This window comes from Convolutriloba macropyga, chromosome 2, assembly GCF_964194025.1.
Source record: "Convolutriloba macropyga chromosome 2, txConMacr16.3, whole genome shotgun sequence".
Classification (NCBI taxonomy): Eukaryota; Metazoa; Xenacoelomorpha; order Acoela; family Convolutidae; genus Convolutriloba; species Convolutriloba macropyga.
The window spans coordinates 67,306,860-67,325,113 of NC_134469.1; the positions used below are offsets into that span (position 1 = coordinate 67,306,860).

The 18,254-nt window shown below is 33.0% G+C and overlaps 1 protein-coding gene across 2 annotated transcripts in view; it reads right to left on the reverse strand.

Annotated features, from left to right (window-relative positions):
* Window positions 1-4,800: 4,800 nt before the first annotated feature.
* Window positions 4,801-18,254, reverse strand: part of LOC142334632 (uncharacterized) — a 30,775-nt gene continuing 17,321 nt past the window's right edge. For both annotated transcript variants that reach the window (XM_075382825.1, XM_075382826.1), the window contains exons 7-10: window positions 15,370-15,477; window positions 8,709-8,963; window positions 8,020-8,343; window positions 4,801-5,189 (exon numbers count right to left, since the gene is read on the reverse strand). In XM_075382825.1, coding sequence (XP_075238940.1) covers window positions 4,816-5,189; window positions 8,020-8,343; window positions 8,709-8,963; window positions 15,370-15,477 — 1,061 coding nt within the window. In that variant the 3' untranslated portion in view covers window positions 4,801-4,815. The remainder of the gene's footprint in view (window positions 5,190-8,019; window positions 8,344-8,708; window positions 8,964-15,369; window positions 15,478-18,254) is intronic.

Genomic DNA, 18,254 nt, shown 5'->3' on the forward strand with positions numbered 1-18,254 from the left:
AAAAACAGTGGCGGTGAATAATTCCAAGAACTGCGATTTCTAGCACTCAATTTCGTGAAAGTGATGGAAATAAAATTTTTATCGTTTAGAACAGCAAATTTTTACGACCGTTTGTAAATGCAAAATAACAGCAAATCTTTATTGGTCAATGTATGTAAGATTTGCGGTTTTCAGTGGCGAAATTTTCATTTTGACAGCTTGCAGTTGGTAGCGGAGATTTTTCATCGTTTTAGCGTTTAACAATCAAAATTCAACGCTAAAAAACTTTTACAAAATTTCAACGCTTATATTGCACTATAACGTGGAACGAATCCGATTTCAATTCAAAAACAATAATATGGACAAAAGCGACAAAACACCTCCACGTTTTCTTTTAATTCTTGGTGTCATAATTATTTTTTGCATTAATATTGCATTACTAGGTCCTCAAAAGTGTGGAATCAGCTGTATGTTGGGCTATCACTCGGGCAGCCTGTTTATTTTTTAACGTAAGAAAGAGTCGGCATGCGCAAAACCCAAAATATCGTAGGAAAAGTTGATTTTGTTTGATCATATAGCAACTAATATTGTGCGGATTAAAAAGCTGATTTTCTATCATTATGTACAATTTGTGCTACAATTTTAACGCAAATTCAAATATCAAATTTGAGGAAGAAAATTGAAAGAGATTTCTCCGTCTCATGAAGTAATTTTATCAAAGAATTTTAAGAATTTTATATGAAATTGCTGACAGTACTAATTTTTGACTAATTTTTAAAACGCTCTGAAACTTTTGTACAGAAAATATAGCGTTTTCTAACGTTTGATTTCAGATCAAACAAACCACTGGTCTGAAACAAAACAAAAATTTTTACACCGAAAATGATCAAACATTCTTAAGTTCGAAAATGAAGAAGTTTTCTTATAACGATCAAATCAAATATTCCTTAGAGTATATTTGTTGTGTCTTCTCGAGTTCCTTCGTTAGGGTGGAGATTTCTGAATCATTTCAACTCCCCATGTCTTTTTAAATTCTAAATTTGTGTTTCAAATCAGGAGAAAAAGGTTGCATGAAAGCAAAGAGTTTTTTTCTAAAAACTAAATGAACATCTTTGCACAGGAGATCCAAAGTTTTCGGTAAGTTAAAACAAAACAACTTGCATTGAACAAACCAATCTCCGAAATTATTAAACTAAATTAGCTTAAATTAGCTAATACCGTCAAATCATGCAGCAGCAATTAAATTCCCCTTTTGTGCGTGAGAGAGAAAAAGCCATAATTAATTCTGAATTCCATCGAGCTTATTAATAGCCGCCCTCATCTTCTCAGCCGGCTATTATAGCGCTCCTATTTTTTTATAATTCAAATATTTTTACAATTCAAAGAATTTGAATTGTATCGGGGCGCTGTCTTTTTTTAATGGTCTTGTTCAAACCTTTTCGTGATTTTTGAAGTCAAATTGGAGTAGTGATTTTGGTCACGCCGAAACAGGAAGTGGAGCGAAAAAGCGAGTGGTTTTTCGGCGTGAAATTTTTTTGCTCTAATTTTCAAGTAGAGTGAGAAAACTGTGTTTGAACAAAAGTATGCTTTCTCGCTAGTGGTTTCTTGTTGACATGCGGCAATTTCACTTTTTTCGGTTTTTTGAGTAGGATTTTTTTCTAAAGGGCCTTCCAAATCCAATCAAAGATCACTCTAGGCCTAATTTTTGAGTTTGAACCAAATTTCATTTTCTCGCTAGTGGTTTTTTGTTCACATGCGGCATTTTGACATTGATTTTCAATTTTTTTAGAAAAACTTTTTCTGATTTTTTTTTTGGAAATGGTTTTTCCAGTTGGCTCACTGTCTTTTCTAGGTCTAGTTTTCGTTTCATCAACGACAAAATTTTGAATTGTACGTCAGGACTTGTCCTTCAATGTTTTGTTTGCTTTCTACTTGATGACATTCAAGCAGTGCGACTTGGTGCAAAGTTTCACACCAACGTAAGGAAAGATCACAGCTTATGTTTGTACATGCTTCTCGTGAACTACATACGTCTACGTTGGCTACATTGAGCAGAATTACAATTTTAAAGCAACAAAAGACTTGAGTTTATTTGAAACGGGAAAAAGAGAAATCCGATTATCTATTATTGCATGCATAACTAGAGAGAGAAAACTGACAAATAATTGAAAGTGAAATTTCCAAATTTGTAAATGCTGTTCATAACCAACGGTAGAGCATAGCATATTCTGAAGCCTGTAAAACCATGGGATCAAGTATACAGATAGTAATTTAAAGAATGAGGCAGATTTGGTATTTCCACACAGTTGCTATCTCAATTGAGAAGATATCATGCTCAGGGACGAAGTTGAATTGATGAAAAAGTTAATAAGAGCGAAAAACACTGTTTTTTTGTTCTCAATCAATTCTTGCTCGCTGCATTTTCTTTCAGAAAGGGGTTCCTAATTGGAAACCTTTATAATAATTTTTTCGAAAAGTTTGCGAAAATCAAGAATTCGTAATTTCAAGAATTTTCCTTCTCTGAACAATTTGAAACGATTTCTAAATTTATCAGGACACCTTGCAAAAAGCAGCTATCTGTGAAAAGAGCATCAGGAGATCCCCATGCACAAAGAGATCCCCAGGAAATCAAAACTGCAAACGTCTTTCCAAAAAACTTTCCATTGACAGAAAAAAGAAACAATTATATTTTCAAACCTCAAATTTATTGATGGGGGGGAGGAGATTTTTGATATCCTGTTTTTTGTGAAACCATTTTTTGTCAATCAATATCTTTTCATGAGCCACAAAAAAAGGCTATCATTGAAACACTCTTAAGGCGAAAAAAAGTTGATTGTTCTAAAGCAATTTAACAAATCTATATTTAGAACATTTCATCAAAAAATTTGTTTTTACCTTTACTGAAAGAATTGTTCTCGGAGTTTAGTTTTTTTGCTATTGCGTTTTGCGCTCCGCACCCGAGCCTCGTTAGAGTTTTTCATACGATCTAGATTTTTGAATTTTTCTTAGAAAAAAAAATCAATTTTAAATCTCTACTTTAGAGAGGACTCTACTCTCCTTTTACATCACAAAATGGGTTAAAGTTTGATGAGTGCAAGTACATTGCCGATCCTACATGTGAACATTTTGGTGAAATTGATAAATGTGGCAAACAAAATGTCTCACCTTATTAAATAGTCTTGATTTTGTATCACTTCCCTTTACTGTTATTGTCATTAATAGAATCAGTATTGCTTCCAAGAACAAGACGTGACTGGCAATAATGCTTAATCACCAATGAAAAAAAATTGTGAACAAATTGCTGCTACATTTGCCAATAAGGATAATGGAACGAGTTTTTGAGAAGTTGCTCAAGCTTATGAAAAGAAAAAGTCCATATTTATCCATTTTACGATGAAAGGAAGCAAAAGTCAAAGGTTTTTCAGAATTTGTTGAACGAATACAACGGCTAACACATAAATTGTCATGGATTCAATTTGAGTTGGTAGCACATATCCCGTTTCAATTAGATAGTGTAAATAAAGTATTTTCTTATATTTATTCCCATAAAATTTCAAAAGCTTTTACCTTAAAATATGTTGTTTTTCTATTCTTTGTCGCAATCATTTTCAATATCCAAATAAACAGAGCAAACAACAAACACCTTTAACATTTTGAGACCTCATATCCGAGCATTTGTTGTAAAAAGGTGTGCTTCAATTTTCAGCTAATACAGTAATTGTGGGGTTAAGCATTAGGAAATTTGATTTCTGCTTTTTGAAAATCTGGCAGTATTAATGAAAGTTCTTGACAATTTTTTGAAATAATTGTTACTATCACATCAAATAACGTTTTTTTAAAAAAAATTTTCAAATAGAGATGAGGAATCCCGATTCAAAATCCAGAACTAGTTTCTGGTATTGATCAGAACTTTTCAACTGAAAATCAAGCCATGGTTTGATTAAGTAATTAGTGTTGATCACGTCTCATTTCAAGTCTTAAGACTTGCAAACATCAGTTCAAATCTTGGCCAAGACTTTGCAAGTATCAATAAAGACTTTTCAATCCTCGATATTATTTCCCGAAATTTTCGAGTTAACCAGAAACGATTTGTATCCTATCATGATCTAACCAGAATTGCACTACCTAGTCATAAGAGCTGGTAGAGGATCGTTTTTCTGATTTCTTGGGTAAAAACGAATAGCGCTGAGCAGTATGGGGCTCAGTAGAGCACATTTAACGCACAGTTTGACGCAGAAAAGAGTAAAAAAAAGACAACGAACATTGAAAAAAGGTTAAAAAACGGTAACGACTTTAAAATGTGTCTCCTAAAAACAGATATAGGGAAAATAAAACCTTTGTGTCAATCCATTAACGAAATTCAGTTAGATCATTACTGCTCTATTAAAGAAAGCAGTCCAAAAATGTTTACAGTAATATCTACTGATAAAATTTCAAATACTGTCATAGACTTTTGCCCAATTTTAAACTATCGTCTCCTAAGTTTTTGGTCGACGTTAGAAAATGTCATCGACCTTGTATTTTCATTTCAAAGCGTTTATCATGGCATAAATTGTTGGAGGGGCTTATTCACTGCTAGAAACCATCTAAGTCAGGAAAAATCTGAAGTTTCATGCTTCATGAAATCACTGTAAGAGAAATTATTAAAGAAGATGTTGAAAAGAACTATTCTCTGCAAGTTTTGATTTGCATAAAGAACTTTTAACCTATGATTAGAATTATGACCCATTATGACCCAAATTAGTTCGACTTTGACTAGGGTCCTTGAATATGTAATTAAAGTCAATATTTACCCTTCTTTTCCTCTGGACTACTTTTATGAGGAGGCGGCCTCGCCTAGGGTATAGATGATATGAATAGGATCAGGCAATAGGATACTGGTATAGGATACTTAAAACAATCGAATGATAGAAGGAACTTAGTGTGAACCGGGTAATTGAGTTGACCGCAAACCTGGTTCGCTGCATTTGGAGTTTCAGTGAGTGTTGTTATAGCTGTCGCACCGTTCACAAAACCGTCCGCAACAGGTCCGAACAAACCGTCCAAGTAGATGGTTCCTCCTATCATAGATGCCGAGTACATGTCCGGATAGACTTCCGGGCATTTTGTGCTATTAGTATCTGTTTTGTACATAGTTCCAGAAGAATACGTAACTGTAGCTGCGCTTCCAGTCCCCGAAACTTGACTTACGTTTTCTGTTTTCCACCCACCTGACAAAACACGGAAAGTTCTACACAATGGCCATAGATTTTTACAAGCTAGTTCTCACTATATACAAACACAAGGAAACAAAATGTGCTACATATATCGCTCATTTAAATCTAGATATTTATGCCAAAAATGTAAATATTTGATTAAGATATATTTATGCACATATTTTTTGAAATTGAATTAAGATATCCTGATGACACGAACTTGATTAATTATCCAATTTTTAAATTTCCTCCAAAGAATTTACAATTTTTCACACACATTTTACTCAATTTCTGAATTTTGGATGTTTTATTTATAATGAATGAGAGCTACCGTATGTTTAACAAATATTAAGACCATTTAAAAAAAATTCTATGAAACGCTATAATGACTATTTGCAAGAAAACCAAGAATCAAGATATTGATTCAGATGCAAACCAAAACACCAATAGAGACCGGAATGATATCTTGCAAAAAGGTGAAGTTTTGTTGCATAATTCTTGAAAGCTTGGTTCGGCCAATCAGTTCTCTAATTGGTTGTTTTAATTTGATATTATGACTTAGCGTTGAAAGCGTGCGAGAACTAGTTGCTCAATTCAAAAAAATACCGAAGCATCACAAAAGTTGATTACCATTAAAATTATGCCTTGAAAAGGTTCTAGCAAAACATAAATTTTGGTTTTTATAATATTTTCAGCCCTATTTATCATTAAATTTTCATATAATTAAATTAAATTTAGATTTTTTCCTACCTTTTTGTGTTTTCATAGTTTCGAACAAAATATTTTTTCAATACACTATTCTTCTTGTATATGTTGTTTTCAACAAACTTTTTTTTTACACGAAAAATCAATAGAACGCAAAATTGAGATCGCACGGTGATCCTGAAAAAAATTTCATTCAGATCGATATTTAGCATCTGCGTGAAATAACTTTTTCAGTAAGATTTTGAAAGAACAAAAATTACCTGCAAATAACTTTACAACTTTTGGAAACCTATGACGATGCATAATCTAGCTCGGAAAAACCGCAATCTTGAAACATAGAACTTTTTTATTGATTAAAAATCAAAAATAAGCACGTGCAATGAGAAAACACAAAATTTATTCATAAAAAATAACTTCAATACTTCGAGGAACAGTTATGCAGCAAACCGTCAAAAAAGGATTTATCATTCAAGTAAATTATATTAGCACTCCACCTAATCCAGGGGGAAATCGGTTGCTAAAAAATTCTCACCATTTGAATAAGATATATTTTCCTATTGCAGCAATTAAACTGCGAAAAAACAAAAAAATTGCAATTTATTAATGATGAAATTTGGAAATTTATCAAATTTTCGCGGAAAAAGACATCAAGAAACTGAATTAAAGTGTTTAATAAACTAGCCTGTTATTAATTTAACTCCAGACAGAAAATACTTTCTATGTAATTTGAATCTCCGTTTCCCAAAATTTCAACACTTTGGAGTATTGAGAGGAACATACAGAAAAAATGAGCAACAAGGTAATTTTTCTGCACCTTTGAAAACGACCGAGAAAGACGTAGCTTGAAACGATGTAAGAAACTAACGTTGCAATTAATGCAAGCAAATAAAACTCCAATTATACATTTCGGCAACGTGAAAGCAACCGGAATTATAATATGACGAAATTGACAGAATTTGACCTTATAGTTTTTTTTGTTTATGTTAAAAGAAATTTCTTAAAAACATTAGCGTTTCAAAAATCAAGCAAAAAAAACAATTTGCAATGTCTTTGAAGACTTGTTTTTTTTCTTCATTTTTGAAATAGCCTGTCAGAATTTAGCCTAAAGAGTTGCTTCCCTATAATATGTCATAAGTGATTTAACTATACAAATCTTGTCGCAAAGAGTCAAAAATCAAAATGGACTGCGGAATCTAAAGCTTTTATCTGGCGTATTTTGTATCAGTTGGTTCTATTGTACACCCACATAGAGTAAACAATGGATGGTTTTACTTAATGGCTGCCCGAAAACTTAAAAACGTCAAATTTTCACATTTTTTCATCGAAACACAAAATTTTATTTACTTTACAAACGATTTAGGATATCATCATCTGTTTTTATGATAATTTAATGATATGCGAAAAAATATGGTAAAATTCAATCGACCAAAACTTAATTTTATTAATGTGATTTCAAGTTTTTATTGTGACCAGAAAAACTATCGTTTTCTTTTAGACAACAAAACTGAAAAGTAAGCTGACTTTGTTGGTATTCTTTTCATGTTGGTATCCTCACATTCAGCTGCGGAATTATTATAATGAATTCAAACATAACCGACTAATGTCGGGTGATTGGTGAATTGCTTTCAAAAGACTGGCCAGTGGTTGGCTTCGTTAGTAACAGTTTTCGTGAATCGCATACTTAAAGAATAGTAAGACGCAAGGCTCTATTAGAACAGCTCAGCAACCTAACTCCCCGGGCTTTACATGTTTATCAAAACACAAATGATCATACAAAAAATCTAACAGACGAAAAGTCGTTAGTACAGCGATTGCATAAAAATGAGCAGCAGGGCTAAACTAATTGCTACAAACTTCGTTTGAGGCCAATTAAAAAAATTACAGAGGAAAATTGATTCGCAATTCTAACTGAGGATTTGGGACATCTTACAGAAAATAAAGTGAACAGAAAAAATAAAATAAAATAAACTGAAAGTAAAAAATTTGAAACTCACACAGCCATTTAAAGCTCAAAAACTTTTAAATTGGATTGGATAATGGAGATGTTCTTTTTTGCGGGACTTCTTTTCTTCCCGCCTTTTATGACGGTTTATTCCATTGTGCCTTTGCGATTAGGTGAAAAGGAAAAGCGTGAACTCACTTGACCACGCTGTGAAGGAGTAGGTTGCGCCTGGGTCCTCATACATCCAAGAGCCAGTATTTGCGTTAGGTCTGTTAATAGTAATAGTAACAGGGATACAGCCACAATCCGTTTTGACACTGATACTTTTAATACCAGCAACGGCAGTTCCTGTACTCAGCGATGAAGCTGAATCGGTCATAACGGTGCCAGTCGAATTGTCGATCCCGGATGTCTTGCTGGTTGCGTATGTGAGAACACCATCCATTGCGAAAAATGCAAACATGTTCACTGTAACACTGTCGTACTGGGGTTGGTAGTATAACATCACAGGCTGCAGTCTCACTGAACAGAGTTAACACTAATGAATACAAAAATAGACGACAGTCTGCAGTTTTGCTGAACAGAAATAGAATGAGCACAATATAAACAAAAGGCTGCTGCAAAAATGCTTCAAAAATGTCTATGTACACCATTAAAAACATTTCTTTTGTTACCCCCCCCCCCCCCGAGCCTCCGACTTAAGTGCCCAAAATATGAAAAGGTTTGAAATTTTGCTGTAAAGCGCGTTATGATTTATCAAAATAGGACTTGTGTTTGAGGGTTATGAAAAGAAGATGCCGACTCCGGGGGAGGGGGCATCAGCATTCAAAGCGTAATTTTCAAATCCAAAAAATGACTATGGTGGATGAGAGGCTAGTAAGACTCACCGTAGTCGACAGGGTAGAGAGTGCCAATTATGTCCGCTGAATGGAAACCCGCAAAGCCAACAAATTCGTGATCGGCCGTAATTGTAAAACTTCGTTCAAATGTGTTACATCCATCATCAACTATTACATTAGAACTGGCATCGATAAGTTGCACACCACACACTGATCCAGCAGTACTTCCACTTGTAAAGGCAGAAGTGTAGAACACCTTCACTGAGCGTACTTGATTGTTGTTAATTGAAGTGGGCCCGGTTTCTTAAAAAAATGATAGGCTTTCAAATACTTCTTCACATATTTTAGTTATACATCATGAGAAATCCCTAGTTCAAAACTAATGCCAAATTTGCAAAAATTTGCAAATTTTTGCCCGATATTTTTCAAATTTGTAAAAATTTGCAAATTATCTTTTCACAAGGTCAAATTTACAAAATTTTACAAAATAATGTTAAGTTTGTTCCGGTCGAGTTCGTTCCGGTCGAGCTCTGTTTAATTTGGCAATATGTGCTATTTTCCTAATCATTTCTCGGAGATTGCTTAATTCAATTGAAATATGTATAAAGTATACCTTCTAAACGATACGTGTGCTAAAATCACCCTACAGGGCCAGTTCCTAACAATAAGGGACAAAAATATTCAGACCTGTTTGCAAATCTTTGTAAAATTAATGCATTATTTTACAAAGTTTGCAAATTTCTTTATAAATAATTGCAAATTTGACATTAAAATAAAATTAGGGAATGCGCGCATCATTAGAACCGGAGGACAAATACTGAAGTGGAATTCAAGCAGTTTTCATGGATTAAATAATAATTCGACCTACAAATAAGTAGGAATGGGTCTGAAAAACCATTTCGAAATAAAACTTCAAAAAACAGTTAACGCAGAAGTCAAAACGATCACTATCGAGAAGACGCATTTTTGTTTAAACACTGTTGTCTCACTCTACTTAAATTTTTATTTTCGCTTCACTTGTTGTTTCTGCGTGACCACACAATAAATCATCACTCAAAATCAACTTCAAAATGTGTAATCTCGAAATAAATTTTAAAATAAAGTTATAGTAAAAAAAAAGCCCGGAAGTGAATCGAATTATTAATCTAACCAAACTAACTGGAATCACAAACTTAACAAAACAACACAACGCCAGAAAATGAAGTCGTTGGCAATTTTTTCTATAACAGATTGTTAAATTTGACAAAATTCCGAAAAGTAAATTAATTCATTGAGTTTTGAGTCGTTTTGAACTGACATTTTTTTCCACTAAAAAGGCTCAGAATTATGTGCATTTGGTGGTTGTTTGGTTTCAATATACAGAAAACATAGAGAAACTGCTATTGAAACACATATTTGACTCAAGAAAACACTAGCTCAAATCGCTGAGGAATACAAATGTCAATAAGCAGCTACAACAGGATCATATAGCGCCCAGGCCACATAAGTACGCAGTCAAAAAGTTTTTAAAAACTATCAGAAAATTAATCCGATTCAAAGAAAAATTTCTGGCATTAATCTCAAACAACCCCTAAAAGAAAATTCAAATGTGATCAAATACAATTTTTCCAGGAAACATGTGAACTGAATATTGAACAAAGAATAACCACTAAAATCATTGATTTTTAGAACCCTTTAATTTGTGACTGACTTTATTACCTACAAGATACACTAAAAAGTCATCAAATAAAGATGCAAGCAATTTCTGTATAAGCTGCTCATTCCCCTTCATCGTCAAAGAAAGTTTTGTACTATACACGGAGACTCGGTAATGTGCGTTCGCACATAATGTTCCAACCCCGCTCATCTACTTTTTGATTTAACTGTCTGCAAAAGAGGAAGAGATAGAAAACATTCAAACACTTAATCTTATCTCGAAAACAAATGCTGAATGGATAAAAGAGTTGCTTTCAACTCAATCCACTAAACTAAATAAACACTGCCGTTTTAGATTGGCAATGTGATATGCTTTTAACCAGACTACGAAACAAGACAAACAAAAAATCAGTTTTAATAAATTTTTTTAAATTGACAAGTCAAATTAGCACCACAAAAAGACGAAGTTGAACAAAATAAAGTATAATTTGCTCATTTCGGTATAGGACCTACCCTTAATGAAACCAGGTAAAAGGAACAAAATAAGAAAAGTTAAAAAAATTATATTTTCCCAAAAATCAATTTCTAAAGCCATTGAAACATTAGCTACTAACTGAAATCATTAGACAGATTTACTTACCTTTCCAGAAGAGGATATCGAGAGCTCTTACTATCCAGGTTATGTCTAATGACTAATAAAAATTCAACTAATACTAAAAAAATGAAAAATTCAAAAAATTCAGCGCCCAAGCCAAAAGAATCGTAAGCTATTGGCTAAACTAAAAAGCCATGATATTTAATTGGGCCCACTTTCAACGCCAACGGCACTTGAGTTTATTTTCTTAATGTTACGAGTCAAAAATTCAACACAAATTCAGGCAAAAAAACTATATCAAAAGAAGTTTATGAAAGCTCGCGGAATCTTAATTCCCTGAATATGTTTATTTGTACGCCAGAGGGGGCGGAGCATTGCCAGTATCCAAAATCGCACGGCTAAACAAAGAACGAGAAAAGTTGGCAAAAGTTTAAAATTCAATGAATTTTTCGAGAAATTGATTTTGCGAGAAAACAAAACCTACTCAATAAAAACCCTAGATATCTTACTCTAGTTTTCACAGTTTTTGTTGTGATATGTACACTTTACAAAAAAATGAATTCTCCGAGTTTTCACGCCAAGAATCGTCTTATGTAAACATGAAGAGCAATGACGACTAAATATATTCACAAAAGGAAACGACGTCTCTAATGGAACTTAGCTGGAAATTGACAAAATAGGAAAATGAGAAACAGAGGCCGGGAAAAATTGAAATAAACTAGTATCTTTGAAAAAAAATAAATTAAAAGCCGTGTAAACCACTAGTTTTGGATTTAAGCACTCATTTAGGTTGATTTCTACCTCAATAGAAAACCTGAGACATTTCTGTTTTGGAGTATATCATATGACTCTAAGCAACCGACATTTAAATCCAAAATTTAACTAACCAATCGAATTTTGCGAGAAAACGTTTTCGAATCCTTTTCACTAAAAAACCCGAGATAACTTCAGTTGCCTCCTTTCCAACGCCATTGTTGTCATTCGTAATCTGTCATTAGCGATAAATGTGAAAAGACGAAAAAAAGAAGATAAAGAACGAACCAATGCACAAAATAATATGAATTTTCTTTGTCTCCGAAAAAAACTCTTTCTCAAAACATAAAACGCAGTGACGGCCAAGTTCACTTTCACTGGAAAATTGATGCAATTTCTTTGCTGGTAAGAGCTACAAATTGTCAGAAGTAAGATAGAAATATGCCCAAAGCTCTAAAACCCTTTGTTTTTAGTTTTGAAACAAATATTATTCAAAGTCAGAAGAACAACAAGCCTTCAACTAAGAAAACTAAATAGACTAACATTTCAACTCCAGAGGACGTCAATTGGACATGTAAGTTTCAAGATTAATTTTTAAGACTACAAAATAACAGCAATTAAAAAACTAAAAAAAAGTTCTCAAACAAAATACTTATGAAGCCATTAAAACTAAAGCCATTAAAAAAATTTATTGGTATTTTAACAAAAAGCGAAGTCAGTCAAGTGTAATAGCATTCTGATAATTCACTAAAAGAGAAAAAAAGTGCAAATAATAATTTTAAAGAAGAAAAAAAACATCAACCTATGCAGTTCGAGCCCACGAATAAACCAGAACTAATCTTGATAATGTTGATATCCTTCAAAAAGAGGTAATCGTTCCAAATGTAAGGGAAATAAACAAAGTCAATCTACGGAAAAATTGATGATTTTTGGATAATTATTAGTGTTAAATTGAAAAAACGGCAAATTTTTTATTCGGAAAACTTTTTTTGAGAAGAATTCGTCAATTTGATAGCATAATTGAACAAACTGAGCAAAAATATAAAAACTGTGAACAAAGCAACTGAAATCAGTCAATTTTTCCTAAAAATTTGAATCTCAATAACTCTGTGGAAATAAAGAATAAAATCAAAAAAAGCTTTTGAGTTCTATAATCTACGCTGAACGTGCTTTCTATTGATACCAGTCACAAATACCCAGGATCAATATATCGATCGGTCATTTATTGAATGAAAAAGCTATTTGAGCGTATAGTTCCTCCAACACCAAGTTGGGTCGGAACAATAATGAACTGAATGAAACGAAACGAAACTCACTAATCTCTAAAAAATGCAAATGGTTTCACAAGATGATAATGTGCATTCAAAATCAACTTAAATCCTTCACACTGTGTTTTTCTTCAGATTCTTACACATTTAAGAAGGCAGAAAGCAAAGCAGGAAAACAATAATTTGAAAGCTGGAAAAATGTCGAAACTCGCAAATTTTGAGCAAGTTTTTCCTGAGAATTTATGCACTCAGCAAGTAAAGACCACAAAATACTGAAACTGAAGAAATATAACTGTCATCGTATCAACAGAAAATACTGCTTAAAAATAATAAAAGGAGGAAAACTGGGAAAATCTGTCCAAATATGTCAATCTTCTCTGACGTTTTGATTGACTTTGAGAAGTCAGGATTGACAAAGTTAAAAAAGGGACTCAATCCGTACATCAAAGCATCAGCAACGAAGATGTTTGCCTGATAATATTTTTAAACAATTTGTTAAAAGAAAATGTGGAGATTAACAAATTGAGTGGACTTCTCTCTGATCAGCAACTTTTAAACCAAAAGAACGATAAAATAAATTAAGAAAAATTTCTCGAATATTTGCTTGATCGCAATTTTCATAAAATGCAACAAAAGTCAGAATAACGTGTAAAAAGATCAAAAAATAGTCTACATTTTTTCTGAGAGCAGCACAGAGAGTTGTTTTTGACAAGGTCATAAAACCAAACTGAGAATTTTTTCATGAATACCAACAACAAACAATTAAAACTATTTAGAAGACCATTTGCCGCACGCTCCACTTGAGCCTAGATATCTAGCTAAAACGTCTAAACCAACGTTTTTGATCCCAATACATAAGTCTTTGTTCATCTTCACAAGACAAATGGTTTTCTATTAAAATTTTGAAAAAATTTGGAGTACCTAATTTGAAAAACATGCAATGAGGTAATTGACACACACTTACACACACGCACACACAACACACACACATACACCTATATATATATATATATATATATATATATATATTTATATATATATATATATATATATATAAATATATATATATATATATATATATATATATATATTTTGAAGTTTAATTAGTTCTCCTAGAACAGGTTTCAAGCCTCGACCAGTACTTTTCCAGTTTAGTATACGTCCTGAATTGACAAATCAGTAATGATCACGCCTTAATTCAAGTCTCAAGACTTGTGAAGGTTTGCTCAAGACTTGTCAAGTATAAGTCAAGTATTGGCCAGAACTTGGAAAATCTTCAGTCAAATATTCACCAAGACCTGACAAGTCTTGATTATAGCGCAGTATATAAGCAAAATATGGTTGTCAAAAGAAATGATTTTTAATTAATGCATTTAAAAACCAGCTAAAGATGGTTAAAATTTCCTACGAGAAATCTGTTAATTTAGCCAAGCTATTTCTGATATGGGCATATACCAACTTAAGATGTCCCATATATTCACTTCAAAAAAATCATTTGTATTTCAATGGGCAGAAAAGCCTGGCCATGTCTTGTATCTTCTGGTGATATCGATTTTTTTTTCATTCTCTATCAAATGAATTTTGTAGAAGTTTGAAATTTTGAAGACCCGATTGTGAGGGTTTCTGGGAACAAATAAAAGGCAAATACTCAATTGCGTGGGCGCCATGTTGATTTGTGGGCACAAGGTTGATCGCAAGAAAACTTTCTGAGAATTGACCGAACTTAGAAATGATTTGAACCATGATTTCCCCAACCAAGCACACCTTAAATTTATGATTAAAAAAAAAAATTTGTAGAAGTTGCCAGAGTTTTCATGTACCTCTTTTTTTTGCTTTGGAGATGTTTGTAGGCATCCCCCCGAAAATGGCGACCTTTTTCTTCCGTAACGAAACAAAAGAAACCAACATTTAATTGTGGTCAACACTTGACTCAAGACCTGCGCAAGACTTGTCAAATTTTTGGCATAGCTTGCTCATGACTTAATAATTCTTGGCCAAGACTTGCGCAACACTTCTCAAGTCTTGGCCAAGACTTGCACAAAACTTGTCAAATTTTCAATTTGCTCAAGGCTTGCTCAAGACTTAACAATTTTTGGCCACGACTTGCATAAGACTTGTCTAGTCTTGGGCAAGACTTGACTCAAGACTTGTCTTTAGACTTGATTCAAGACGTGCCAAGTCTAAAAAGTGACATGATCAGAGCACTGACACAGTGCTGATCCAAGACTAGCAATTTCGCTGAATCACTACTGATTAAGACTTGACGTTCAGTCGGGCTGTTCTTAATTTGGAATCATACTGGCTTTTCAAACATCAATTTCTACTAGAATTTCTTCCCAAAAAACACTTTTAATGATCTTATCTTAACCTCATAAAAACTTATCTAGTTTTATTTCGTTTCTATAAAATAAATAGCGGAATTTATAAGTAGTACTTCGAAATTGAGTGCTTTACTAACCTGTAGTGTTCACGTCAGCCGTTGTTTTTCCAAAGGATTGTGTCCCACTTGTCATGGTCAAACTTATGCCAACTAATTCACTGGTGTTTGTATCAGCGTAAGTTGTGACTAAAACAGAGTTACATTGGTTCACTTGCTGAGAATAAATTAACAATCATGATTGTTCATAATTCTGAAATAATACGTGCCTTTCTAGCAATTAAAAATGGTCGAGCGCTTCATTATTGGTAGAGGATGGAAAGCTACCTTCTAAGATCTTGCAAAATCCTGAAGATCATGGATTACGAAAAAATATTATATTTAGCGAGAATAAGAAACAGTTAAGAGCAAACTCTCAAAATTAGGACCATGCTGCAAAGCTGAAACCTACAAAATTGAAAACAGAGCTTAAATGACTCTGTTTTGCAAAAACTTTAACTTTAGCCAGCGGCAGTTAATTTGGTAACTCGTTCTGACAGTTGAAACAGATTTTGATAAAAATTGGGGAAGAAGAATTGTGCTTTCAAATCACCACTTTAACAATTTTTGTTGAGTTATCATTTTCACAAACTTTTTTTTATTTCGTTGAGAAGAGTGCACAGGCAATATAGCTAAGAATGTTGCAACAAGTAGACCAAGAAGCTATCATATATAAAACTGAATTGGGGAAAAAGATTTTACTGTTTCTGGTGTAATTGAGTTTTAATAAACAGGCCGATACAACTCTGCATTCAGCGCAGTATCACTGTTCCCTCGTTAACCTAAATAAAGATCACTTTCTTGTTCCAAACCCTCTTAGGTTTTTTTTGTCTTAACTATCTTCTCACTTTGTCTTCTAATCGTATGCTTTTTCATAGGAAACGATAATTTTTATTTGCTTTTTACGGAGGATTAGACGAGCTTATATTCTGATTTGAGTAGATAGCTGATGGCTTTCAAGACTTTGAAAACAATTGTTTAAAAAAAATTAATTTCAAGCTTCGCATTTTTGTTCTTTTTCTGTGTGTGTGTGTACTTGTTACCTAGTCTCGTTAAATACAGATTGTATATCACGTTTTTGGCACCGAGATAAGGCACAACTGTACAAAACTCAAAGTTTTTAGAGAATTCGTTATGACTTTACTGGCTTCGACATGGAATTTTTGCAAAAAAACAAATTAATTTTGATTTATGTCTATTTTTTGACGTTCTTTTTGTAAACATAAGACATATTTCGAAAAATTACAGAACTCAAGGGCTTTTTTTAGACGACGAAACAAACCGATTTAATTATTTACTTTTGTAGCTAATGGCTTCCATCTCTTTGAAAATAATTGTTTTCGAAAAACACGAAAGTATGTATTAATTTTATCCCTTTTTCTCTTGTTTGTCACTTTTTTACCTATTCTCACTAATGAGAGGTCACATACCACATTCTTGGCGTTCAGAAAAAGCGCAACCAAGCATATTTTGAGCAGAAGAAAATGGCTTCACGGCCTCGGCAGCGTTTTCTCACACGTGTCAATTGAAATTTTGGTTGTTGTCTCTTTTTGTTGTTAGTGTTGTAATCGAAAAAATTGAATAATGACAGTTGGTATCGCTCTCCTACATAAGCATCGATGATACTAAACAATTTGGAAAACTTAAGTTGGTGTTTTTTTAGTTTGGCTGACTTTGAAATTAATTGTTTTCAAAAATATAAGCGAATTTTTTTAGCCTTACAGTTATTGTTCTTTTTTGTCGAATTAAAACCGTGCCTTATTGTGGTCTGGTCACATACTTTTTCTGGTATCATACAAATTTCTTTGGCCAGTTTCAGTTTTATCTGATGCCATCTTGATTTTATTATTATTATTTTTCTTAAAAAGTGGACATACATTTATTGGATGTAATTAAAGTTTGCCGTTGTGTTTTGATTTCGTTGTTAGTCTTGCCTCGCTTTTAAAAAATGGCAGATCTCATCAATCCAATGCGGTTTTGTACGCCACTAAAATATTTGCGTTCGAGGTGGGGGTTTTCAGGGGTTTTCTATCTGTTCCTCATTTGGTAGAAAACTATGCCAAAAATGTGGGTGAGCGGTGTCGGAACTTTATGTGCGAACGCATATTACCAAACCTCCTCGTTGCTTTATATAATCCCACAGCTGGCATTGGGACACAAACCTTTTGTCAAAAATCTTTCCGTAGATGGTTTTTTTTCAAAAATTACACTGTGATAAAGTTGTGCCCATTTAGAAACACGAAAACAAGTTATTGAAAAACAATTCCTGAAATTTAGAGGCGAAACTGTCATAAAAGTAGTCTTTTAGTATGAGATAATTTATGAATTTGAAAGAAATAAGACCATTCCCAGAAAATTGACGGAATGCAAACTAACTCAGTCTTTAGATTCAAAAAGATTTTTTAACCCCAATCTCAGGATGTTTAACATTCGATGAACTTTGAACATTGAAATTCAAAGTGTAAAACATCAACAGATACAAATGTTGTCGAACATTATCTGAAATTAACCATTAATTTGTAAAGTAAGATTTTATCATTCTAAAAGCTTCAGCGAGCTTTCGTATTTAAAATAAAATTGAGAGAAATATCACATGGAATTTTTGCAAAAAATAAATTAATTTTTGATTTATGTCTATTTTTTGACGTTCTTTTTGTAAACTTAAGACATATTCCAAAAAATTACAGAACTCAAGGGCTTTCTTTAGACGAAAAAACGAACCGATTTAATTATTTACATTTGTAGCTAATGGCTTCCATCTCTTTGAAAATAATTCTCTTCGAAAAACACGAAAGTATATATTAATTTTATCCCTTTTTCTCTTTTTTGTCAATTTTTTACCTATTCTCACTAATGAGAGGTCACATACCACATTCTTGGCGTTCAGAAAAAGCGCAACCAAGCATATTTTGAGCAGAAGAAAAAGG